The sequence below is a fragment of the Lissotriton vulgaris genome, chromosome 9 (genome assembly GCF_964263255.1).
Source record: "Lissotriton vulgaris chromosome 9, aLisVul1.2, whole genome shotgun sequence".
NCBI lineage: Eukaryota > Metazoa > Chordata > Amphibia > Caudata > Salamandridae > Lissotriton > Lissotriton vulgaris.
The window spans coordinates 827,173,316-827,201,102 of NC_141697.1; the positions used below are offsets into that span (position 1 = coordinate 827,173,316).

At 45.1% G+C, this 27,787-nt stretch overlaps 1 protein-coding gene across 2 annotated transcripts in view; it reads left to right on the plus strand.

Moving 5' to 3' along the window:
• The window catches only part of LOC147692313 (endothelial PAS domain-containing protein 1-like), a 595,714-nt gene that overhangs the window by 128,486 nt on the left and 439,441 nt on the right, over positions 1-27,787 (plus strand). For both annotated transcript variants that reach the window (XM_086938561.1, XM_086938562.1), the window contains exon 2: positions 13,748-13,938. In XM_086938561.1, coding sequence (XP_086794687.1) covers positions 13,748-13,938 — 191 coding nt within the window. The remainder of the gene's footprint in view (positions 1-13,747; positions 13,939-27,787) is intronic.

Consider the following 27,787-nt stretch of genomic DNA (forward strand, 5'->3'; position numbering starts at 1 on the left):
AGATATGATTATAAAGGCAACTGTACCGGAAAGATAAGGATTGTGAATGGGGTCAGGCAGGGCTGTATTTTAGCCCCCTTGCTTTTTACCCTTTATATTAATGATTTGGGGACAGTTTTGGGGGCGGCAAGTAAAGACATACCAAGGGCGGGTAAATTTATGATACCCGCTCTGCTTTATGCAGATGATGCCGCTCTTTTAGCACGTACAACAGTAGGCCTCCAACGTCTTTTATATTCATTTTATAATTTTAGGAATTAACTAGACCTTAGCGTCAACTATTCTAAATCTCATGTTATGGCGGTGGGCAGTAAAGGAAAAAAACTGAAAACTTTGTATTGTGAGGGTAACATGTTATCCAGAGTCACGAGTTTTCCATACTTGGGGGGTCATCTTTGATGACAGCTCCACTTGGTTGCCCCAAATGGCCAATAAACGAAATGTTTTCGTAAGATCATTTTTGGCAGTTTTAGATTTCTCTCGCAAATTAGGGGTAAAACCACTGGAAGCTGTCCTGAAAGTTTATGATGCAAAATGTATTTCTATAGCCTTGTACGGAGCAGACTTATGGGGTTTTAAAAGCGTAAAACACTTACAGGTTGCAGAGGATACGTTTTTGAAAAATATCCTATCAGTGCCCCAATTAACCCCTGGTTATATTGTCCATCAGGACCTTGGAGTTGATTATTTGGAAGATCGTATAGCTGTGGCACCGCTTTTAAAATGGATCACAATATGGTTAAACCCGGAATTGGTTTTAAATCATGAGATTCTGAGTGATTGCTTGTCTTTGGACCATAGTCTATCCATTCCATGGCTGAAATATGTTAAAGCATTAGCTGATTTATTTGGTCGCCCAGAACTGTTTACCAAGCCTCAAAAACTGGTCAAGGGAGATGTGAAATGGACTAAAGACACTTTTATGCTGAATAGGAGTTTTGCAAGGGAGGCATTGGAATTGAGTAAGATGACTGTGAGGGCTCATCAGCTCTTAATCAGTTCCATCGACATTGAATTATACCTGAAAATAGTCAATAACACCAATCATCGTTTTCTTTTGACTAAGTTCAGGTTGAATAAATTCCATCTCCTCCTTACTACACGACCAAGTTGGACCAAAACGAAAGATCTAGATATCTGTCCTTGTGACGGGTTCTCTATAACGGACACTGCACATTTTATGTTTTTTTGTAAATACTTTGTGGAGATACGGAAAAAGTTCATTATACCTCTGATCAAATACAAAGGGTTCAGACAAGTTAAACCTGCCCTTATGTACCTCCAGTTGCTGTTGAATACGTGGGAAATTTTTAATGTGGCATGCTTTTTAACAATAGCTATGAGACTAGGGAAAAAAATCAATTGGACTAGTTGTAAATAGTAGATTTTTAAGGGTTTTTAATTATTATAATCATATTTATTATGTACAGTTTGATTTTAAAAATGTATTATGATCTTGATTTCTGATGTGTGTATACTTTTATGGTTTTTGATATGAACCGAATAAAGTACTTTTGCCTGACTGACTGACAGAATCGGTAAATGTACTTTACCTACATCTGGCCCTAAGTGATTGCCCAGAATCACAAGATGTTGAGCGTTGTTGCCGAGACTCGAAACTGGTTCCTCAGGTTCAAGATCGACCACTCTAGCCGCAAGGCTACATCCTCTCCCCAATATATAAAAAGGTGTTCTCAATGGTAAGCAGCTGGCTCTTTTGGGCAATTCAGTGAAACTCCCTTTGTCTGCTCACACTGGAGCAATTATAAGTTGATGGAGTCAGTAATTTCCAATCTGCATTCAATCATACAAGGTTCAGACGCCTTCCTCTTTTCCATGCTCGCTTTGTCATTGAGGTATTCAACAAGCACTGGCAATGCCAGTAGGCCAGCCTTAGGAATGGAAATGTCAGACTGATTTGGGCGTTTATGTATAAGCTATGCCTTATCTTTGCACTAATTTTGTCAACTAACGTATTCTTGCATGCACGCTCTTTAAAGCTACATAAAATACGCAAGCTCAACATGTGTGAGATATAAAAAAGATGCAAGTAAAATAAAATATGCAGGTGTCTAAACATAGCAACAATATGCTTGCAATAACGAAACAAACATGACCGCTGTCTGTTTTGTACTGACATTGAACATAGTCTATCCTGGCAAAAAGCTAAGTCGGGCCTTCTGAAGAGATTCTATCAAGAATGAAGTATAGTGCTTTATTTAACATGCTGAAAAAACAATCCACACATGTAAATAAATTGATGTGAGGAAATGGGGTGTATCATATGGTGTGGTTATGTGACCACAGTGTCATACACTTACAAACTACTTTACATCCAGTAGGTTTTGTGTATAAAACCCTCAGCTTGACCCTATGTAGCTGTGACACTGAGCAGCAAGGCCTACACAGATTAAGCCAGTGTAAAGCATTTAAATAGCACCAAAACAAGTTGACATGACAAGAATTCTGACACCAATTTATAAAAATAGACTTTTAAAAATAAGAATTTAGAAACTAGAACAAAAAAGATCTGCTGGAGCGCCCTGAAGTGATCCATTTTACAAGCAATGATCAAGCAATTTCAATCACCCGCGAACAAACCCTGGCATAGTCGGCAAATTGGACATGTAAAAACCTCTTCCAGGAAAGCTTGGGTAAGTGGTCAAAGTACTTGGGGTGTCCAGCTCTGGCAGGGAGATCAGCAAGGTCCTCGAGAATAGTTACCTTCAAAGAAGAAGCAGTCCTTCAGCAGTTCCAGGCACTTTATTCACGTTGCAATAGATTCCTATAAAGTGGTCCTCATGCAAGGGATGAAAATGCTGTGCATGGAAGGTGGTCGACAGGTTCTTTCTTGGTCCATGAAGATGGTGAGAGGGTCCTGGTTGCAGGGTCGACCTCATGAAGTCCAGTCACCACTGGACAACCAGCAGGGCCGGACTGGCCATAGCGGGCACCGGGTAATCCCCCAGTGCGCCGCATGGGTGGGGGCCGGTTTTGGACCCTTGGGGGCCGTTTTTGTTACAGGGCTGTTTTTGCAGCACTGCTGTAAAATCGGCCCTGTATCAAAATTGGGCGAAAACCGGCCCTGGCAAAGAGCTCGGCGGCACCTCCAGTCCCCCTGTAACCCGCCCACCCCCCCAGTGGGGATGGGGGGGCCAGCCGAGCACTTTGCCAGGGCCGGTTGTGGTTCCCAGTCCGGCCCAGACTACCAGTCTCCTGTTGTCATGGTCACAGGCTAATCCTTCCTCAGTTGATAATACCCCTGAGGGTCCCACCAACTCTGACCTCACTCCCGGGCTCAGTGAACTGTGTTGGGTCTTGGGCCACAGTGCTGCGGGGTTAGCGGCTTGATGACTTTAGGCCACAAACTTTCCCTAGTAGACTTCTTCAGCTGTTGTGTGCCTGTACTGCGAACAGGAGGCCAGTCAACTGGCCCTTGGAATTCTCTTGGCTTGACTGGGCTCTAAAGGCAGCTTACCCAAGAGCAGAACATGGCAGGCACAACCCTTGCTTTGCTAGCAACCAGGTACTGCATCTGTTTGCTGGTCCCACTGTACAGCACAGGATTCCTCCATTGGTCCTTCCATGTTGGCTGAAATTGGTGTTCTAGGTGCTTGGAGTGTCTTATTTATGATCAGAAAATGGGTATGATGCAGTTGGTAGCTGTTGGGCTACTAGGTCCCCTACTGCCTGATAACCACTTCCTTGGAAGTGTGGCATCTGGCTGTCCCAGGGTGCACCATTATGCCAACTCCCAACATGACGAGACCCCTCTCCCGGCACTCGAAGCTTCTTAGCCAACATCCAGAGGTGTGGCTACACGCCCCTGCAAGAAAGCGGTTTGACGACTTGCTTCTCGTCTAAAGTTTCTATTGCCAACCTGTATACCTAAACAATAGCGTGCCCCTCTCCTAAGCCTCAGCCATTTACCCTTTAAAGTTGCCTTCTTTGATGCTAGCCTTTTAGGTTAACAGCCCTGTGGCTTCCTGCAGGATGGAGGTAATAGCTCTCTACTTTACAGGCCCCTATTGCTTCCTCTCCTGGGAGTTGTTAGCATGTCTGTCCCGGAGGGAAGAAAGCGGTCTACTGAAAACCATGGGCAACTAAAGTAGCAAGTTCTAAAGTTGCACTTTGCCCACCAGTGACATTGAATTTGATTTAACCATTAATTCTGCTCTTATTCTTTTGATTCCAAACTTAACCATCAATAGTAGTCCCATTTAGAAGTTAGCAGGACCGGGGTGCCAGCCTGTAACTCTGAACTTGCCAGTGGGGAAACTAGCCTTTCCACAGTGAAAACGTCAATCTACGTTTTTTACTACTGGAACATTTAAAAGTACATGTTCTGCTTTCTAACATACAGCACCCTGCCTTGGGGCTAGGTGGACCTGCTATAGTGACATACATACATTAAAAAGGGAGGTTTGTGCTTTGCTATTACTTTAAATGGCAAAGTTGTGTTAGAGCAGTTTTTTTTCTTTTTATTTCAGTAATTTTTTATTGAAAAAAAAGACATATATACATGGTGCAGAGTGAAAAACACATGGGGGATTGGAAAAGACAGGGAAAAACGCCTGGGGTGGGGGGGGGGGGGGTGGGGGGGTGGAGGGGGGTGTTAAAGCATTGTCTCGATTGGCCTGTGCCTGTTAGTCCATGTTCTCATGCTCGCTTCTTCTTCTTCTCGTAATCCTTCAGGCTTCCCCCATGCCCCTTGCGGACTGTCTGATTGTCTTTTCGCTCCCCTGGTGGCGTGAAGAGAAAGGAAAGGTGTAGAGATATAGAGAGTAAAGAGAGAGAGGAGGCAATTGTGTCGCAGCGTAGGTGATGCATGTGGTTTGTGCAGTGTTGCCTAGACTGGACGTTCAGGGTGGCTTGTGGGAGATCAGGTAGTTGTCTAGCGACAGCCACATCTCGCTTTTTTTCCCTGAGTTCGGTAGGCTGTTGGTTGTTATGGTGTCGGCTGCTCGTAGGAATATGACCCATTTGAACCAGGCTTTAAAAGTGGCCTTTGCTGTGTCTTTCCAGTTGTTCAACACCGTCTTGACCGCCGCTGTGAGCAGGAGGTCAATCAGGTCCCTGTCATTTTCGGATGTTATGGATGGGTCGGTGTACCCCAGTGCTAGATAGTGAAAGTCCAGTGTTAGTGTGGCGCCTGTTACGTCATTAATTAGAGTATTTATTGAGTCCCAGAATTTTCTGATCTTGGTGCAATGGAAGAGGAGGTGTGCCAGGTCCCCCTTCTGCTTGTTGCAGTTCCAGCAGGAGTCGTTCTCTCTGATACCCATGGTGGCCAGGCGTGCTGGGGTCCAGTAGGCCTTGTGTAACAGCCAGAATTTTGTCTGATCTAGAGTTGTTGTCACCTTCCTTCTCGATGATGTTAGAGCAGTTTTAATCTGCCTTTCCAGTCTGCAGTGGCAGACTGAGTGCCTCATTTTACCATGTACTTTTGGGGGCACAACTAGTGCTGCAGTCCATGAGACCCCATAACCAACAGGCCCTATGCGCCCTGATACCATATACTAAGGACTTACAAGTAAGTCGTGTTTTGCCAGTTGGGTACAAGTCAATTAAACACACACCATTTTAAGGGTCAGAGCACAAGCACAGAGTCCTGTTAAGCCTCCCAGGACATTTCAGAGCCTTTACGCCAGTCATATGGTTAAAAAAAAGGGGGGACAAAAACTAGGTTAAATCTGCAAAAAGCTGGTTTCCTAATAATTAGGCGTACTGCCTTTGAAACTTCATAATTAACAGATCTGATCTAAAGCATCTGAATTAACTTTTCGTAGTAAACCAATCATCCTGTAGCTATTATAATTCCTGTGGTTTCCCAACACTTTCCTACTATGGCAATCAGTGAGATTTCTGTGTAACTGAAATGCTTGCCTACACGCTTCAGCACGGAAATAATAGTTCATGCTTTAAAAAAACAAGCATTTGCAATGCAATAGGTCTCGCACTTACGTGTTTGAGCTATTGACATTGCAAATAACAAAAGCTTTTTATTTTTGTTTTTGTTTTAAAAACATAAATAAAAGGCATTGTCGTTTACAATGCCAATAGCTTAAACTCGCGTAACTGCAAGACCTATTGCATTGCAAATGCTTGTTATTACCCATCAACCCCCTTCCGTCTCCTCCCATCTCCCTTTTACTCCTGCCGCCATTTACCAATAAACTCCCTTCTTTCCCCCAACAATCAGGTACCAGCATGACAAAGAGAAGTCGAGAGTAGTTCAGGAGAGCTGGGGAGGACAGAAAATGTTTGTGTTCAGAGAGGCCAGTCGATCTCTGTTATGATCTGACCATCACAGGACTGGCCTGAGAACATTAAAGGGACTGCCACCTGACTGTTAATTCATTAGCAACTGTCAGGGTGCTGAATTCTTCCCACCATGGCGATCTGCGAGCAAAGGCCGTCTCTGCCCTTTACCACTGGTTAAATCACAGGACTGGAACCCTATTCCGCCTTTATGCTCTTGACAGCCTCTTATTTGCAGGTAAAGGGCTAAAAAGGACGAAGGGTGGAAAATGCATGAAGTGAGCAGGGTTCACAAGAGCCCTGTTGAGTTTGCTCCTGCCTTTATGGCTCCTGAGATGAAGGGTAGCAAGTGTAGTGCTGCAGGGTGACAGTTGCGACCCTGCTGACCGCTAAATGAGGCCCAGGGGGAGATCTGCATTGAACGTGAAGCTCTGACCCTGTTTACTCGGAAGTAACTTCTGAAGTAACTCGGATTAAAATAGAGGTATCTTCAGTAAACTCTGAAAGAGTTAGAAATAATACCAGCTTCCAGTGCTGTAACGGAAGAACACAGCGAGCACGGCTTCGCAAAACTTCAAGCTGCAGTCTTTCGCATGCAGAGCAAGCCCAAAAAAGGTGTGGGGCGGGGGTGTAGCGAGGGGGAGTGTCGAGGTTACGACAGGGACAGGAGATCTCTAGCCCCCATGATTCGAATCAGTCGCCTCCAATCCGAACGCCCGAAACACTGCTGAAGACCTGTGCCTGTCGTCGAGATAGACCCAGTCAGTCCTCGGTGCGGCAGCTGGACTCACACACTGCAGGGGGGGGTTTATATGGGTCTCTGATCCAAATGTGCAGAGGGACCCTCATTGTATGTGACACTAACACAATTTAGATAGAGTTGGGTGTAATGAATGTAATTAAATCTGGTTTAGCGGAGCGGTTTCTAATTCACAGGTATGTGTAATAAACAATAGTAACACCCAGGCCCGCCTTCGGGAGAGCAGATACGAATACAAACCCTGCAACCCAGCCCCTCGCAGTGAGTGTGATAAATACTCTTAATGGGGTCGCTTGCCCCCAGCTTGGTAAAAGGTCGAAAAAAAGATTAAAAGCTGAGATCTAAAGAGGCTCGCGCCACTTCCCTTTCCAGCCGAAGACCAATTAAAAGCATTTTACCTGCTAGGTCCCTCCTATGGGGGGACCCAGAAAGGGGGTGGTTAGACCCCTTTCCCTTTGTCCAGGGTCACGCTGTCACTGGGGCTGGAGTGCCCCAGAACCGGTTTGACCGGATTATGCAAGGGAAGCCTTGTGCGCCCCAGGCACTGTCTGATTTCATTCAGCCCTCCCTGCCCCAATACACTATCTCCTGTCTGGGTTGGTGTAGTACCTCCCCGCGACAGGAAACCCTTTGTCCAGGCCTCCTCTGCCAAGTTTCGGTCAGCAGCAGGAGGTCAGACTTGTGTCGGTGGCAGCAGCATCCAATTTGTGATGCTGAGGCTCTGGTTAGGATTAACCGCATTTCAGTAAAGTAACATGTCTTCTCCCTCTAGAAGGGTGGAATGCTATCCCCGTCAACAGGACTGTCGAGGGGATAGTATTCCAAATCGTATGACAGCTTACACAACATGTTTTGATAAAGCCAAACCAAAATTAGCACATAACCGCGATGGATTATAATGCACTTAAGAGTATATGGTATGGCATTATCCCGGAACAGCTTAGGGAGTTGTTCCCGACAGCTGCAGACAGGCTTAGCTCATGCTCGAGCACCATCTCACGTAAAACAACGCACTCTGCCTCCAGGATTGATAAGGCCTGCCATAGGAGTGACTTATAGGTTTATATGTGTCCAGATATAGGTTTAGATATAGGTATACTATATCTAAGCAAGAGGTGATTACACCAACTTGCCCCAGCTAAGTGATCAGCCAGTTGTGTCAATTTAAGAACCAGCCAGGGGTGGCAAAAGCTACGCTGCAGCCCCTGGTAGGCCTTGGATGCACCTATGCCCATGGCACCTATGGTACACTGTATAGGGGCTGACAAGGTGTCCAGTACCAATTTGGTTATGTACCTATAGTACATGTCTGTGAATTTAGAGAGAGAACAGCAGGCTGTGGGTCTGATTAGCAGGCCCACAGCCACATTAAGTCGAAAACCAGTGAAGCAAAAAGCAAAAATTGGGGTGACCATAGGATAGCAGACCCTACTCTCCTACAGACCAGCCCAAATCAAAACCTTCCTTCAGAAAATCCAGAAAACGAGCAGGATCCAACTCAGCAGGAGACCAACCATAGTGCAAACACCAACCAGAAATATTGTCCCAATGCTTAGCATAAGATTTCAAACTAGGAGGGCCCCTGGACTGCTGAATAAGACCTGCAATCTCTTGGGAACAACCGCTCTGGATCAGAGAACACCATTCAGGAGTCAAGCCTGAAGACCCATGGACTGGAACACAGAAAGGGGAACCGGAGGGCCAATCAACGGATAAGGATGGAACGGCAACATCCAAACCGGATGCCCCGCCGACTCCAACAACAGAGGAAACCATGGGGCGACGACGCCAATCTGGTACCACCAGGAGCACCGAAGCCCCCTCCCTCCTGATCTTCTGCAATACTGCCAGAATCAGGGGAAAGGCATACAACAGACCCAGTAGCCTTCGTAAGGACATCACATCCACTCTTCAAGCCTCCTGGCAAAGCATATTCATGCAAAAACAATGGATCTTGGCATTGTCCAGGGATGCAAACAAGTCCAGCACCCGACACCCAAACATCCTCTGCAACCTCCTGAACAACACCTGGGCCAGAGACAATGCCCCAGTGGAGGGAAAAACTCTGCTCAGACAGTCGGCTACCACATTCTCCCTGCCAGGTAGGTAAATAGCAGACTGGGAAGGCAACTTCATCTCTGCCCATGAACAAATGAGGCGACTAGGGCAACTGAGGGATTGAACCCTGCAACCCCCCTGATGATTGTTGTAGGACATGAAAACCTGGTTGTCCATCCGGACTTGAACATGGTTTCCCTCCAGAAAGGCTGAAAACACCAAGAGACCCAACTGAACTGCTTTTTGCTCCCTATAATTGGAAGAACAAGACACCATTGTGCTGGACCATTTGCCCTGTACCAAGGAGTTATTCAGGGTAGCCCCCATCCCACCAGACTGGCATCCGTCGTAACCACATGAGACAGGACCACCAGAAAAAGACGACCCCTGGAGAGATGGTCCCCTTCCGACCACCACCCCAGATCCTCCCTGTCCTGGGCCGACACAAGAATCCCTTGAGTGAAACAACAGGATACATATGGAGTCTCAACCAAAGTCTCACAGTAGTACAAGGCCTCGACAACAGGGACAGAATCTCTGACAGTAGCGTCATCTTCCAGGCCTAAGGCAGAAATACCATACCCAACAGAGTCAAGAAATGAGCCCCAATATTCGTCAGATCCTGAGGAGGAACCAGGCAAGCCGTCGTCTGATTCACCAGAAATCCTTGTCCTTCGAGCATCTGGTAAACCTCCTGGACATGAAGCTCCATCTTAGATAAAGAAGAAGCACAAAATCAACAAATCATCCAAATAAGGTAAAACCTTAATACCCCTCCCATGTAAAAGTACTTTTAGGGGGCAGGAACTTTTGTAAAGACACGAGGAACACAGTCCAAAAGGCAATACCTTGAACTGATAATGAAGGCCCAAAACACAGAAGTGCAGAAACCACTGGACTACTGATGGACCGGGTCATGGACATATGAATCCTGTAGGTCGAGGGAACCAGAATATCCCCTTGATTGATCAAAGGAAAGATCATCTTTTGGGACACCATCTTGAACTTGACCGGAGAAATGAACCAATTCAACCTCTTCAGACCCAACACAGGCCTGAGGTCGCCTCTATGTTTCTGCACTAGAAAGAGAACAGAGTACACCCCAAGTCCCCTCACTCCGGGGGCATCGGAACCACAGTGCCCTTATCCAGAGCCAGATAGCCAGGGTTTCAAGGGGCAGAAGAGGTGGAAGAAGCGTCAGGGAACCGGGACTTGTCTGAGGAAGGAGTACCCCGGCCATGCCCCCTTCCACGAAATGGCTAGGTAACCCTCTCTTGACGAGCCGGACCAAAGGCTCTCCACGTCCCAAAAAATTGGGAATGTGTCGGTCTCTCAGGGGCCAAAAGTTTACAATCTTCGGCAGATTTCTTGACCATTTCCTCCAAAGGAGCACCAAAGAGCTTAACTCCAGAAAAAAAGAATTTTCATTAGCAAGCCCTTTTGAGCTGCATCAGCCTTCCAGGAATACAACCACAACTGGCGACGGGCCACTATAGAAGACCCAGTTGTAAAGGCCGCCGCTCTCAAGGTATGAAATGAAAGGTCTGAAAGGAGACGGACCTGTTGTTACATCAGAGCGAGAGTGGGAGAAATGTCCTCGCCCTGGTCCAAAAAATCAGCCAATGACTGGAAGTCCTTCAGTAATGACTGAATCGCATAAGAGGAATGAGTAGCAGGCCTAATAGAAAAATTGGAGGCAGCGAAAGTACGCTTCACAGCTGCATCAACTTTTTATCCACAGGGTCTGCAGGAGAAGCATCACCCGAAATAATAGTCCCCTGAGAAGACATGCCAGTCATTAAAGAATCAACGTTCACAGAGGCAGGAAACTTATCTGCAAAGTCCTGCAAGGGGTACCTTTTCGCCGGAAACCGTGTAAAACTATTCCTATCGACATGCTTCCATTCAGAATCCAACACCTTCAAAATAGTGAACATGCAACGATTCAGGTTCCTTTTTTTTGGTTTTGGGAAAAGAAATCCATAACACCAGTCTCCGGGAACAACCGATTAGACCAAATATGCTGAAGGACATCTTTCAGATCAGACCCCTGCACAAAACAACCCTTAAGCTCAACATCCTGCTCACCATCACATTCATGGGAGGGACCAGTATCACGCCGAGGCTTATTAGAAGGAGGAACAGACTCCCTATCTTGAAAAGCTGCAGTAACAGCTCCCTGGATCATTTGTTGGTTCACAGCCAAAGACGGCAAAGTCTCAGCAGGACCTGAAGTCTCCACTGCGTGGGACGATGCTAAAGCAGCACTCTCATCCATCTCAGTCACAGTACAATAGGCAGGAAAAAGTACCACGGCAAGCCAGGACGCTCAAATACTTCCTCGTTGCCATTGACAACCCCCAAAAATGCATCAGGACGGCCCCAGCCACGTCGGAAGCATGCACGTTACCTCAACGCATAAATATGAAGACTAGTACAGCGCGTGGCGTAGAAAAAAAACATGCTGGTACACAGCCACGCCCCAAGCCGCCGTACAATTCACCAACAGCACCTTGACCAAGTATCAGAGGTACGCCGGTAAGTATACCCCCAAGAACCTCACCATCCCGCAGGGCCTGAAGGCAACCAACAGGGAGAGAAACAAACTGGCACCAAAAAACGATCAAACATGTCAAACCATCCGTGTCCACTGGAGCAGGACTCGGCAGGCACAGCTTGTCAAACACGCCACAATCAAAGACAAATACCGTGCACTCCTGAAGTCCGCTAGAGCAGAACAAGGGGATTACATCAGCAGAGGTCACCATTGTATGCCTCGCAAACCAATATCTCCTGGGGCACATAGAGTCCGCTACAGCAGGACAGCAACCCCCACTTACCTGAAACATGAAACAGCACTCCGAGCAGTTCAGAAACATAAAAACAGGTCATGGTAGGTGTCTGTTATCCTTTTATAGGATTGGTGGAGGACGATGGGGGCCATATTGGAGGGCTAGGGAGACTATTAAGGTAACTAATTTTGCTTGGAGTTTCGGTGGGAGCAGAACGCTCATGTGTAATTACTGTGGCAAGGAAGATAGACGAGGAGGCAATGAAGCAATGCTCCACGGGTAAGTCAAACACAAAATGGGCAAGTGAGGACAAAGAAGGCCAGTGAATAAGGAGCAATCAAATGAAAGTGACAATGAACCGAACAAATGGTAAACAACGGTCAGGGTGTAAGCCCCTCTAAGTTCTTAATACAGCACAATAGGTCTTTTGCAACCAGACAGCTTGCGCTGTCTGCTAGGCTTGACCTAATCAGACTTGGAGAACAACATAAGTAATACTCTTTTTATGTCTTTTCCAGTGCACGCACACACACACGCACACGCAAACACACTCACACACACATATTCTGAGCCAGGATTCAGCACACTGTGACTAGCTGCAGTGCACACGCCACACCACTGCCGTAAAAAATTGAAGAGCTAAATAAGTTGTAACATTTTCATAATTTACAACCTGTGATACAAACTCACGCACATCACCATCAATCAAATATATTTTGTTCAGAAGCACTTGCTAGACCAGTGTGTATTCCCCATGTCTGGGTCTACCCTAGTCAACATAGGCAAAGTGGTCAGGCACTCTTGATCACCATCTTGCAGGTCTGTCGCTTCCCAGTGAAACCATTGGTTCTGCCAACTTCTTAGGTCATGCATCTGATATCATACTTAATAATTATAGTAGAAAGGCTTTGTAGTCACACCAGTGCTGAAACTGTGGGCAAAACGGAATATTATTTCACACAACGCAGTGATTACTGTGCTGGGTTGCATGAAAGGGAGAGCATAGGACAGAGTCACATCTGCAAAATATGTTGCTGGTTCTCTCTTTTCAAGTGGATTGAAAGCACCATTACATATCTCTTACTGGGATCTCCTTTAATGTTATATCGACGGCCCTCACTTAAGATACTTAAAAAACTTAACTTTGCCCTATAATGCCAAAATGTCAATAGACATTCATACATTGTATAGTTGATCTACCATCTAAGTTCAATTTCATAACTGTTTCAAGTAAACCATGTAAAGTCCAGATGTCAATCAACGTTGGATAGTAAACATCTTCAGATTGCAACCTTAGTGTATTTTATAGTCGAATGATCATTGCACATTTTGTTTTATGCTTTTGCAAAGCTGCATAGCTGTAATTCATTGTTAAAAAATAACGCTCATTCAACAAGCAGCATTACTTTTCAAAGAACGCACTAGTTTCTCTTTCATTACAGCAGGCACGGATAGAGATATTTTGTCATTTGTTTTAATATGAAATGTACAAAAACGAATTACAAGAATAAGAAGAAAAGTGAGATGTGATAGAGAAACAATCTTTGGTTACAATCATTCTCACAACCATCATTTCAGACCCAAGGAAGCAAATACACCATATTCAAAGTTCTATAGTAGTTGCTTGATAAAGTGAATGCGTATCATAGTGTCTTGAGGTCTGTAAGTTTTCTAAGTAGGTTTGAAGTGAACACATTTGTGGTTGTGAAAATGATTTTAACTAGAGGTCCTCTTTTTTCTATCTCTCTTCTACATCTAACTAAGTAATTAATCAGCAATCTAAGTTTGACAATCCTGTTAACACTAGTATTTGTAGCTACTCACTATATGCCCTAGTCCTTATTGTGTTTAATTTCTTCTCTTTTTTATCTTTCAGGGTCTGCTCTGAAAAGAGACGGGAGAAATCCAGGAATGCCGCAAGACATCGACGCTCCAGAGAGAGCGAGCTTTTCCTAGAGCTGGCCCAGCAACTCCCGCTACCTGAAAACATCACCTCCCACCTGGACAAGCCATCCATAATGCGACTGGCCATCAGCTATGCACGCCTAAAGGGTTTCATTACAACAGGTAAACACAAGTACAGGTATAACATGCTGCATTACACCTGTACAATGGCAGCTTGTAAGCTTTCAATTTGCAGAGCCATAGTCCCAGGCTAGAGCTAAATGAAGCATGGTTAGTGAGCCTGAAACTCCAGCCAGCAGGAAGTTAAAGAGGATTCCCTCAGACAAAAGATGGACATAAATGGATTAAATGTTCAAAGAAATTGACTAAAAGACAAGAATTTAGATTTATTTGGCAGTTGCATTCCAATAAACTGAGCTCAATTCTTCCATGAGGTGTTTTGACTTGTTTTAAGGATTGTACTCCTCTCACCTTTGGCTAGGACCTGTGCTCAGCACCCTAGCTGCAGCCAACTTCAAGAACCCTCAAAAGGTAAACCCTTGCTGTTTTTTTCCAGTTTCATCATTTCATTAAAGCAGACCACTTATTTCACAACAGATGCAGAAGATGGTCCTGAAATATCTTGCTGAGGTTTTTCTGCCATGGCTCTGAGCTGAAAAACAGTAATCAAGTGCTCACATCTGCTCTTCACATAATGATGGGTGTGCCTCTTCTTGGTATATGACAGTCACTTTATGATGTGGTGTATGGATATATGAACTTTCGAACAATAAAAATCCCAAAATTCTCTTTATCATGATAAAAAGTCTACGGATTCAACTGGAAGTCGGCAGGCCTCAAATCAAGTCCTGCCCTTATGGGTCGGGTTTACAGGCTTAGGTTCAAGTCTACAGACTCAGTGCATTTAAAAAAAGCATGAGTTCACGAACAACCAATCACCAAAAACATAATCTGACCCAGCCTATTCTCATATTAAATTAAGACATTATTACATATTAAACCTGTATTAAATGTGTCGCTAGTTTTGAGACTATCTATTTGGGGCTAGAGGTAGGTAAATCCCATTTACAGATTCTTAAATACCAAATTTTACCGAATCGGTATTTAAGAGTCTGTAAATGGGAAGGGGCCAGATGTAGGTAATTCTTATTTTAGAATTACCGAATCTGTATGATTCGGTATTTACCGATTCGGTAAATACCGAATCGGTATTGCCCATTGATTCCTATGGGCCTTGAAGCCCATAGGGTGCAGGGGGTGTCACTTTGACACCCTCTAGCACTCCAAGTACAGGCTTGTGTGACATCCCATCATGCACTGGGACAGGAACAGACTAATTTGCATACAGCCAGGTTCTGAAACTGGGATGGTGCAGTGAGCTAAAAAACGGTGTTGGATCTAGCCCTGATCTCTTGACTGGGTGAGAGTATTCTGTTTAATTCAGAGACTCTGACCCTCACCACCCCTTGTTGTAAATATTTTTGTCCACCCTAAGCGTGGAAGGGTATACTCAGATGTGAGTCCCTTGCTCATTACACCATCAGGATTCAAGCAAGCCGGGCCGAAGACGGCTGAAATGCCAGAAACCGGTCCCCGGTAGCTTGTTTCCTTCCCAGTGTAAGAATTGGCTTTTGTAGTTTGGTTTGCCCTGTTCCCATCATGCACTGGGACAGGAACAGACTAATTTGCATACAGCCAGGTTCTGAAACTGGGATGGTGCAGTGAGCTAAAAAACGGTGTTGGATCTAGCCCTGATCTCTTGACTGGGTGAGAGTGTTCTGTTTAATTCAGAGACTCTGTCCCTCACCACCCCTTGTTGTAAATATTTTTGTCCACCCTAAGCGTGGAAGGGTATACTCAGATGTGAGTCCCTTGCTCATTGCACCATCAGGATTCAAGCAAGCCGGGCCAAAGACGGCTGAAATGCCAGAAACCGGTCCCCGGTAGCTTGTTTCCTTCCCAGTGTAAGAATTGGCTTTTGTAGTTTGGTTTGCCCTGTTCCCATCATGCACTGGGACAGGAACAGACTAATTTGCATACAGCCAGGTTCTGAAACTGGGATGGTGCAGTGAGCTAAAAAACGGTGTTGGATCTAGCCCTGATCTCTTGACTGGGTGAGAGTATTCTGTTTAATTCAGAGACTCTGTCCCTCACCACCCCTTGTTGTAAATATTTTTGTCCACCCTAAGCGTGGAAGGGTATACTCAGATGTGAGTCCCTTGCTCATTGCACCATCAGGATTCAAGCAAGACGGGCCGAAGACGGCTGAAATGCCAGAAACCGGTCCCCGGTAGCTTGTTTCCTTCCCAGTGTAAGAATTGGCTTTTGTAGTTTGATTTGCCCTGTTCCCATCATGCACTGGGACAGGAACAGACTGATTTGCATACAGCCAGGTTCTGAAACTGGGATGGTGCAGTGAACTAAAAAACGGTGTTGGATCTAGCCCTGATCTCTTGACTGGGTGAGAGTATTCTGTTTAATTCAGAGACTCTGTCCCTCACCACCCCTTGTTGTAAATATTTTTGTCCACCCTAAGCGTGGAAGGGTATACTCAGATGTGAGTCCCTTGCTCATTGCACCATCAGGATTCAAGCAAGCCGGGCCGAAGACGGCTGAAATGCCAGAAACCGGTCCCAGGTAGCTTGTTTACTTCCCAGTGTAAGAATTGGCTTTTGTAGTTTGGTTTGCCCTGTTCCCATCATGCACTGGGACAGGAACAGACTAATTTGCATACAGCCAGGTTCTGAAACTGGGATGGTGCAGTGAGCTAAAAAAACGGTGTTGGATCTAGCCCTGATCTCTTGACTGGGTGAGAGTATTCTGTTTAATTCAGAGACTCTGTCCCTCACCACCCCTTGTTGTAAATATTTTTGTCCACCCTAAGCGTGGAAGGGTATACTCAGATGTGAGTCCCTTGCTCATTGCACCATCAGGATTCAAGCAAGCCGGGCCGAAGACGGATGAAATGCCAGAAACCGGTCCCCGGTAGCTTGTTTCCTTCCCAGTGTAAGAATTGGCTTTTGTAGTTTGGTTTGCCCTGTTCCCATCATGCACTGGGACAGGAACAGACTAATTTGCATACAGCCAGGTTCTGAAACTGGGATGGTGCAGTGAGCTAAAAAACGGTGTTGGATCTAGCCCTGATCTCTTGACTGGGTGAGAGTATTCTGTTTAATTCAGAGACTCTGTCCCTCACCACCCCTTGTTGTAAATATTTTTGTCCACCCTAAGCGTGGAAGGGTATACTCAGATGTGAGTCCCTTGCTCATTGCACCATCAGGATTCAAGCAAGCCGGGCCGAAGACGGCTGAAATGCCAGAAACCGGTCCCCGGTAGCTTGTTTCCTTCCCAGTGTAAGAATTGGCTTTTGTAGTTTGGTTTGCCCTGTTCCCATCATGCACTGGGACAGGAACAGACTAATTTGCATACAGCCAGGTTCTGAAACTGGGATGGTGCAGTGAGCTAAAAAACGGTGTTGGATCTAGCCCTGATCTCTTGACTGGGTGAGAGTATTCTGTTTAATTCAGAGGCTCTGTCCCTCACCACCCCTTGTTGTAAATATTTTTGTCCACCCTAAGCGTGGAAGGGTATACTCAGATGTGAGTCCCTTGCTCATTGCACCATCAGGATTCAAGCAAGCCGGGCCGAAGACGGCGGAAATGCCAGAAACCGGTCCCCGGTAGCTTGTTTCCTTCCCAGTGTAAGAATTGGCTTTTGTAGTTTGGTTTGCCCTGTTCCCATCATGCACTGGGACAGGAACAGACTAATTTGCATACAGCCAGGTTCTGAAACTGGGATGGTGCAGTGAGCTAAAAAACGGTGTTGGATCTAGCCCTGATCTCTTGACTGGGTGAGAGTATTCTGTTTAATTCAGAGACTCTGTCCCTCACCACCCCTTGTTGTAAATATTTTTGTCCACCCTAAGCGTGGAAGGGTATACTCAGATGTGAGTCCCTTGCTCATTGCACCATCAGGATTCAAGCAAGCCGGGCCGAAGTCGGCTGAAATGCCAGAAACCGGTCCCCGGTAGCTTGTTTCCTTCCCAGTATAAGAATTGGCTTTTGTAGTTTGGTTTGCCCTGTTCCCATCATGCACTGGGACAGGAACAGACTAATTTGCATACAGCCAGGTTCTGAAACTGGGATGGTGCAGTGAGCTAAAAAACGGTGTTGGATCTAGCCCTGATCTCTTGACTGGGTGAGAGTATTCTGTTTAATTCAGAGACTCTGTCCCTCACCACCCCTTGTTGTAAATATTTTTGTCCACCCTAAGCGTGGAAGGGTATACTCAGATGTGAGTCCCTTGCTCATTGCACCATCAGGATTCAAGCAAGCCGGGCCGAAGACGGCTGAAATGCCAGAAACCGGTCCCCGGTAGCTTGTTTCCTTCCCAGTGTAAGAATTGGCTTTTGTAGTTTGGTTTGCCCTGTTCCCATCATGCACTGGGACAGGAACAGACTAATTTGCATACAGCCAGGTTCTGAAACTGGGATGGTGCAGTGAGCTAAAAAACGGTGTTGGATCTAGCCCTGATCTCTTGACTGGGTGAGAGTATTCTGTTTAATTCAGAGACTCTGTCCCTCACCACCCCTTGTTGTAAATATTTGTGTGACATGTGGCACACATACATGCCCTAAGGGCATGTCTGTGTGTCACATGGCACAGGTGTACATGCACAGATGTGCATGTACACCTGAATTCGGTATTTTACCACCCAATTGGATTGGGTGGTAAAATACCGAATTCTGAAGGCCTGTAGCACTGTAAACAGTGCTACCTACATCTGGGTTTTACCAAATCGGTAAAATTACAGATTCGGTATTTTACAGAATCGGTAAATTTACCGATTTGGTAAATTTACCGATTCTGTAAGATAATGGCCCCTTCATTTCAAAAACCAATTACCGGTCGGTAACGGCCGAAATCGGCCATTACCGACCGGTAATTGGCGACCTACATCTGGCCCTTGATTGCAGTAATATTTTCTGAAATATCCTCTCAGAAGTGGAGATACTGACACAAGTACATAATTCTGCATTTACAATATAAAGTCAAATATTGTAACATAGTGCATTTAAATACGCATGTTCATTGTGTGGAACCATATTTAGGTTTCGTGACCTGCGTTGCACTGCGAAGCAGTGCGCGCGCAGGTCGCTAGACCTCTAGTAATTGAAAAACAGGGTTTTGGAGGTAGGCTAGGAATCGCACACGCTCGTGCGTGTGCTTTTCCTGTTGTGCTACCCCATTGGCCTTTGCGTGCGTCTTATTCTTAAAGACTGCACGCAATTGGCCAGAGGCGGGCGCATTGCTCCGCCCATGGCCTATTGGTGTCCATTACGCGCTTGGTGCACGTAATAGACACCATTCGGCCATGGCTCGCAGTGGTGCTCGTGCGTTCTCACCACTCGCGGGCTTCTGGTTTTTTTTCAAGCAGAAGTGATAGCGAACGCTTTCTCTGCCGCTTGTTTGTTTTGGATCCATTTCACGCTGACTTCTTGTTTAAACTTGAGGCACGCTTTAGGATAGAGTATGACGGCTGCGCATTTCTTTTGTAATGCGCGGTTAACCGAACTCAATCAAAGCATGTGAACAATGGAGCCCGTTGGTTGCATTCCCTTAACCCTATCCCACCCCCGAGCGCCACGCTTTACACTTGAGCACAGCGCCCGCTTTCAGATTAAAAACAGCGGTGCCACTTTCAGATTAAGAACACGGGCGCTCGTTTTCAGATTAACAACACAGGCGCACAATTACGAATTACCAACACAGCTGCACGCTTTCAAATTAACAACATGGGGGCACGATTACGAATTAACAACACAGGTGCTTAACAACATGGGTGCACAATTATGAATTAACAAAACAGGTGCACACTTTCAAATTAACAACATGGGCGCACGATTACAAACTAACAACACAGGTGCACGCTTTCAAATTAACAACATGGGCGCACAACTCCGAATTAACAACACAGGTGTACGCTTTCAAATTAACAACATGGGTGTACGAATAAGAATTAACACAGATGCACACTTTCAGTTTAACAACACGGGCGCCCGCTTTATATTGCAGCTCGGCAACCTGTTTTTATTATTGGGCTGCATAGTGAAGCAATCAGCCACCACAACTGTAGCGAACTAACCAGCACTGCACCCCAGTACTCCTTGCCACACATGCCCAGTGCCTTCCTCTCCTGGCCAGACCTGCGCTCCCACCCCTCTTATTGTTGGCAAGACTTGTCCTGTGTTACACATTACTATAGCCACATAAAAGCTTTTTGTAGTTGTCTTCATCGCTCACTGTTCCATGTGCCCGCCGCCCCACCCCAACACCGCATCTCCAGTCCAATTGTCGCTTGTTTACCTAGCCATGTTGTAGTACCATGTGGAGTAAAAAGAGGTCCCATGGGACCTCTTGTGACCACATATGGTACTGCACCCTGCAACATGGCAAGGTGAAAAACATTGGCATTTATAATGCCAATAACTTTAACTCCAACACATGCTAGACTTATTAGATCAAGTGCCCTGCCGGCAACTTTACTTGTCTGAAAACGGCATGTGATCAATTCTTCAAAAGAAACAGTAGAGGAAGAAGTGCAGAGAGAGGGTGGGCTTTGGAGAAGCCTCCTTCTACCACTGGCCTTGGTATATTCCCAATGACTTGCCTCTGCTGGCATGGGCTTGCCAGCAAGGGCGTGCTATTTCAAGGATAGGTACATTGTCTCTTTTGTGTTCAGATTACGTTTTAGCGACGCTTCTTTAAATGGATTTTCATTAGACTGCAGGTGTGATTTGAAGTGTAGATTATAAATTGAACCCACAGTGTATTCTTTTGGGTGTTTACTTTGCGGACACATTTTGATTCCTGCTTTATTTCTTTTGTTGTTGTTACTTATTGGGTGCTACACTGCCTGGAAGTTTGGCGGTAAAAAGATACATAGCTATTTAGTGATCATCCATGCACATTTATTTGTTTTGCTTTGCTGTCATGGTAACATGATATTGGAGCTACTGATTCCTTTCTTTGTTTATAAAATAAAGATGTGCGTGCACTTAGGCTTTTGCAAAGCTGCAATGAGAGTCCTGGCTCTTTGTCGAAGGTGTTTAAGATGCAATAATTTGCATTGTACCATTCACTGCAAACGTCATCATCCGACTCAAGTTTTTTGTTGGTTTACCTCTTCCAATCCAATCTTTTCAGCAAAGGGGCCATGCTTACATACAGCATCGTACATACATACAAACATACATATTTACAACATCAATAGGTATGCAGCTGTAGTTGTTGCTTCATATTCGGGTTTCCTTTTCCCACAGACAGTGACGCCTAACTATTATATTACCAAGCACACCTCTAACAAAAGGTCAGACCAGCTGGCTTTTCCAATGCTTGTTTTGCTTGCTCTGAGTGCCGAAACACCACAACTCTCCCAGGCGTTCCACATAGGAAATATTACTTTTCTGACATTCTGTCATCAGATATTTGTAAGCATTAAAGCAGGAGGAAGCCACCGCCGCCTGCTCTCCTGTTTTATGCTGAATGGTGACACCTTTGCACCTCTGCTTTTGGGAAGCAAAGCCCTATGTTTCTGCCCCAGAGTAATTCCAAAGTGGGAAACAAGATGGTAGGGAGAGAATGCTGGCGTGAAGAGCAATAGCGGCATTGCTTTAGTACCCTGATTTACTCTCCGTGGGTACCGTCTATGGTGGAATACTAAAACATGGGATTTGATGTTTGCTACTTCTTCATGCTTTTTGCTGGTAGTGGTAATTTTGTTATTTTAGTTGTTCGACCCATAACCCACCATCTTCATTTTGAAATGTTAGTTCTGTGTACTACAACATGCAGTAGTAGACTGGTTGCTGGTACTGTAGCCTATAAGAACACAGTGTTGAATGCACACAATAGCATTTTGAGTCCTGGGTTTCTAACAGATTGATGTCAAAGTTACCATCCCTTTGAGTTAGTTGTGCTTTTTAGTGCAGTGTTTGGGTATAGACTAATCAGTTGACTAGTTGGACTAGTTGGCTCTGGCACAACCCTCTCTGATACCTGTACTGAAGAGGATTTGGCCAAAGCTTTGTCCTCTCTAAGTCACTGCTGAACGTACGTGTCCTGTTGTAGCAAACTTTAGAAACTCTGGGTACATGCATGCATGTGTTCCTGTTGAGCCCCGCTGCTGGTGGATGTTTGCGTGTGCATTGCTGATGAGAACATAAATACAAGCATTGACTAATTTCTCTCTCCTGGGAATGTACTGTGCTGTTTCATCGAAAGTGGAAAGGTATTCTCTGTGGTAAAGCCCTTCCTGAAATCTGCCTTATAGAGTGGTGAGAGGTTGTTGCTACCCACCCAGTTATTATTCATACCTAACAAATAATTGGAAATGACTGACTGACTGACCGACGATGGCATAGGGCAGTAATCTTCTTGATCTTCCAGTGGCCGTTTCATGAAACTTGGATGAGTTCACTGATCTTTTGATGGTTTTTATATTTTTAGTCGGGGGAACAAGGGGCCTGCCCACTATTTTAAACAGGCTAGGCAGGTTAGCTGTCAAACCACGTCATTCAGGGCTCTAGAATGCATACTAATGAGGAAACGTGGACTGACCACTACCGGAAGATCTAAGTGGAGGTAGTAAGGTTTGTACGCCTACCGTCCTTATGGAAGATAAGCCAGAGAGTAGCTTTATAATCACACCAATAATACAATACGATCTGGGTGATACAGCGGACAACTGTACAAGGACTGACCGTCAGCTGCACCATACCAACGGTACAGCATGCCCAGAAACTGCCAGGGATGTTATGGAACATGGTGATAAAAATATCTTTAATGACATCCCAAATCGCATAAATACAAATTACTCTGAAATACCACAAGTAATCGGGATTCCGCAGTACAAACTGGTATTTTGGAACATTTCGGGGTTGGCCGCAAAGAAACATGACCCAGCTTGGCTGAAAGTCGTGGAAGACCACCAGATAATATGTCTACAGGAGACCTGGCAGATTATTGAGTATCACATGGAGGGCTTTCGGACCTATCATACTCCGGCCCTCCCCAGCAAAGCAGGTAGATCTAAAGGAGGTCTCTGTATTTACATCTCAAACTTGCTTATTACGGGGAATGTAACCTTTGCAAGGAATAATGATTTCTATCAGATTGTGGAGTTGCAAGGGAAGGAAGTTGGCTCTTTGATAATTGTCAATTTTTATAATAATGTTCCAAAAAACCTGGTTCTTAACGTTCTAAAACAATTACAAGATGATATGAGGAAATTCTATGAGAGATCTAAGGGGGAACCGCACTGCTTTTAGGGTGGGGACTTCAATTGTCACCTATGTAGGCATTACCAAAAGGGCATATGTGGGCTGGGGGAGGAAAAAGACAATGCTGTCCCACATTTTAAGCACACAATTGTGGGTGATATGTTGAACGAAATCATGTTTGAATTTAATTTTGATTTCGCCAATGAACTATGTGCCCCCCAGTAGCCTTTAAGCCCACTTACATAGCGAGAGGATGTAATAGTACAATTGATTTTATGATGTTTCCTAAGAATCAGAAATCTGTAAAGCTTTTAACTTATGACACACTCTGTAATGCATTGAGCGATCACTACCCCATCAGGGCCTCCTTATCATTGGGAAATGGCTTCACACACCGTAGGGGCGACGTGGGTCCCTCATATAATTATGAGCTCAGTCTATCAAGTAGAAATGGTTATACATTAAAATGGGAGAAAGTGGACCCTGCAGCGTTCCTTGGGCAGCTTGTACACGAAACAGAAGAGGATTTTGAAGTGTGCTTGGCGGAGGAAAAAGAAGGAGTAGATGTGATAAATGCCTTTGCAAACATTTCAGCTAAAATTAAAGAAATCCTTACATCCAAACAAAGGTCAGGTATCCGGAAAAAATTGGGATGGTTTGATAAAGAATGTAGCAAAGCCTACAAAAAGTTAAAATTAGTCCTAAAAAAATTACCAAGGAACAGAGAAAAGATAAAGATAGCTAGATTACTCTATAAACAGGCTCGGGAAAGCAGAAAGCAAAAATTAAAAGAAGAGGTCTGGCTAGACCTACATGATGCATGTCTAAAGAAAGACTATGTAAAATTTTGGAAGATAGTTAACTCTCCAAATTTGACCACGAGGGACTGTGATAAGTTAGATATAGCCATCACAGAAGAAAGATGGATTGACTATTTCAGCGCCCTATACTGTGTTGATACAAACACTATTGAGGACACGACAGGGCATGATGTACAAATAGGAAACTATGGGATAGAAGGTACAAATGAGACATTGAGGAGTCCAACGGTACACCCGCTCGACATAGATCTCACTTTAGATGAGATAATAAGTGCTATATAGAAAAGTGCTGCAGGTAAAGCTGCGGGACCGGATGGCGTTCCAGTTGACGTATACAGATCAAATATTGATATTTGGGCTCCGCTTTTAATGAATGTTTTAAACAAGTGTTGTCAGATTGGTTTTATAGAAACTTGGTCAGATGCAATTTTAATACCAATATTTGAGAAGGGAAACCGTGATGACCCCAAATGCTACCGACTTATATCTCTTCTAGATTCTTTTTTAAAGGTGGCTGGGAGGGTAATTTTAAACAAACTTCAAGCAGAGGAGAATGGGGTCTTATCACGGCTGCAATACGGTTTTAAATCAGGACTGGGCACAATAGAGCAAGGGCTTAATCTCAGTCTCATAATTGATAAGTATACCTGGGCCAAGGGTGGAAATCTGTTTTTAATATTTTCGATATATCCTCCGAATTTGACTGCGTTTTACATAATAAGTTATGGGATATTTTATCTGAGATGGGCATTGAAAACAACATTTTATCATTTAGCAGAGAACTCTACCAGGAGGCGGGAGCGAGGGTGAGATATGGAAAAAATGGGGAATGCACGGCCAGGTTTGGCATTGGAAAGGGAGTAAGGCAGGGATGCGTCCTTGCCCCATTTCTTTTCACATTATACATTAATAGCCTGGGAGATTATCTGGCCGGGCTTCCCCATGATCACTCCAATATTAATGGACACCCAGTACCATTACTATTATACGCGGATGACGCGGTTTTAATGTCAAGGACACAAATAGGCCTGCAGAGAACAGTTACCCATTTTGTTAATTATATGCATGCAAGGGGGTTGCAAGTAAATACAGGCAAAACGTTCAATATGAAATGTGAGAAAAGAACCTCTAAGAACTGTAACATCTTTATTAATGACAAAAAAGTTAAGCGTATTAAAAAATTTGCCTCCTTAGGGATACATTTCGATGGAAATGGTAACTGGCCAGCTGCAATATCTGCCCGTAGAAATATGTTCATAAAAGCCACTGGGGCATTAATTAGTTTGTCAAGGCAGTTGGGCTCTCGACCGATCCCAAAATTATTGGCAATCTATAAGATGAAATGCGTTTCAACTGCAACATATGGGGCGGGAATCTCGGGATACACAAATACAAACACGATACAGAGCAGTGAAAACAGTTTTTGCGCTATTTATTAGCTGTCCCTAAATCCACTGCTACATATATCTGTCACAGAGAGGTAGGGTTCAGCCATATTGCATCAAGGAGGTCACAGATGAAATTGGTCAACCGGAGATATTTTTAACCCCGGAACGCATGAAAATTACCTCCAGGAAGTTATTAAAAAAGGTTTCAATGAAATACGAATAAAGCAAATTTGACTTGGCTTGACTTGCATACAAATGAGTTTCTCTATTTCTATTAGGGTGGGAAGGGTGGCTGTGTCGTATAGACAGGTTGCAATTAATATGGAGCAGCTGAGGCACAGTTTATCTTTGTTTCTCTTCTCAGGAAGCCACACAGGTGTTATTTCGAATTGCTTTTTAAATCCCGTGTGTAATTTCTTTACCAACTGTGCTCCAAAGTCAATTTCCATGTTTTTACAAAAGCTTCATTAAACTGTGGTCAGCCTTTTTCCTCGTATTATGCTATGGGGTGCTTAATTTCTTTTTTTAGGTCTCGCCTAGAGACGCAGCGCATGCGCTGCTTGCTTGCAAGATTTATTGTTGTCGCTTTTCTTTCGGAAGTGGGGTTGGTGCCTGCCCTGTCTCTCTTAGGCCCCGCCCACCCGGACTGGATATATTGCTTGCGCACGGCACCAGTCTGTGCATGCACAAGCAGTGGCTCTCTCTCTCGCCTGGGGCATCAGCGCAACACAGGACCTTCAGGCAGTCTCGTAACACTGTCCGCCGTCACGCCCGCAGCCTTCCCAGGCCACCGCACACTCACTGCCGTATCCCGCGTGCACAGCCAAGTCCTCCGGCAGTGCAGCAGGTCAGCCGCCGATGCCCTGGAGCAGAGCTTCTGCCTCTACTTATTCGCATGTTACAGCCCACCAGGTGCGCTCAGCTGTCCGCTGCCCCAGTCGCTCGCACAGCCTCGCTGCTCGCAGCACCGCAGGGGCCTGCATTCACAGCTGCATGAGTTTCGGGGCAATGGGTGTGTCCACGTCCCGGGGCACACCACCGGCGTCGGGTCACTCCAGCACACAGGCCGTGCGTGTCACCTCGCTCTGAAACCCTAGACCTCACCGCACATGCAGGTCACATGGCTCGATTTCTGCGCCTTATTGTGCAGCGCGCTGTTGGGGCTATCAATTACTCCATAGTTACAGCAGCATCGACCCCAGATCTGTGGGATACGTACAGGATAGTTTAGATGGCTATCAGACTCGTCTAATTGGCGGCCATCTTGGTATCAGGCAAACTCCGCCCCTCCAGATCTTTGTAATTTGTAAAGAGTTTAACAAGACTTTTCTCCAATGTAATGCCTTCCAAGAATAACAGTACCTTGCCTTTAAAAAGTCAATGTTCTGGCCTTTTAGACAAAATTGCATTGTTTTCATATTAGGGCTTCCTGAAAGTTTATGAAGTTGTAGATTCGAGATTTTCCCCTCAAATTCTTGTAGTCCTCCAATTGTAGTTTCGCTTTTATAACATTGTTCTCTTTCACAGAGACAGACAAACTGGTACTTCCTTTTGTGCAGCAGCCCAGGCTCTTCACCTGCCAGCAAGAACTAGGGGGCATATTAGCAAGGGCCATATCGCCGCTTTAGCGGCACTTTTTGCCGCTAAGGCAGCGATATTTGTATCGCCCTATAAGCAAGCTGTCGCTAACAGCTGTCTCGACAGCTTTCTGGCGAAAGCGACCATTTGTGGGCCGCTTTGCATGTCAGCGATATTTATCGGTAATGACATGCAATGTAGGCTTACCCTCCTAAAAGACCACGAAAACTGCCGCTAACAGGCCTAACGCCTATTAGCAATGAGGCCCCGGCCTAGGTTAGGGACATAAAAAGTCGCGCTAACAGGGGTTATCACAGGAATTTTAACACCTGCTCAAAACATGACTTAGCCATTATACTCAATGGGAGGTGGATATTCTAAGGCTGAATCCACCCCTGCCTTGCAGCAAGGTTTACGCTAGCGATAAAATATTTATTACTGTTTTACTTGTATTTTTGGTGGATTTCGCCGCTATAGCTGGTTCTGTTATCGCATTGGGGAAAAACTTTGGTAATAACGCACTATCTCCGCGATAAGATCCAGCGATAGACAGCGATAATAAAATATGCGCTAAGCGCGATTTGCAATATTTATCGCACACCCTTGCTAATATGTCCCTAGGTTCTAACGTGTACGGTTCATGTGTGACGTCAGGTAGAGCTTGTTTCTTGGTTATGCTTGTCCGGGATCAAGGCAGCCCTTTTTGCATTACTAGCCAGCTGACCACCATATATGAAGCTCCTGGCCTTGGACCAAGGGGAAGTATGATTCAAAAATTAAAATAGCCTTTAATCTAAAGAGAATCCAAATTCCCACAAGAAAGCCCCGATCCTAACCAAACTGCAGTGCCCGTCTCGCCTTTACATCCAAGAACTGAGCCCCATAACCATGGTCAAGTTGCACTGCTGCCCCCAAAACATCTCCAAAGTAGCAGAGGCCTCATA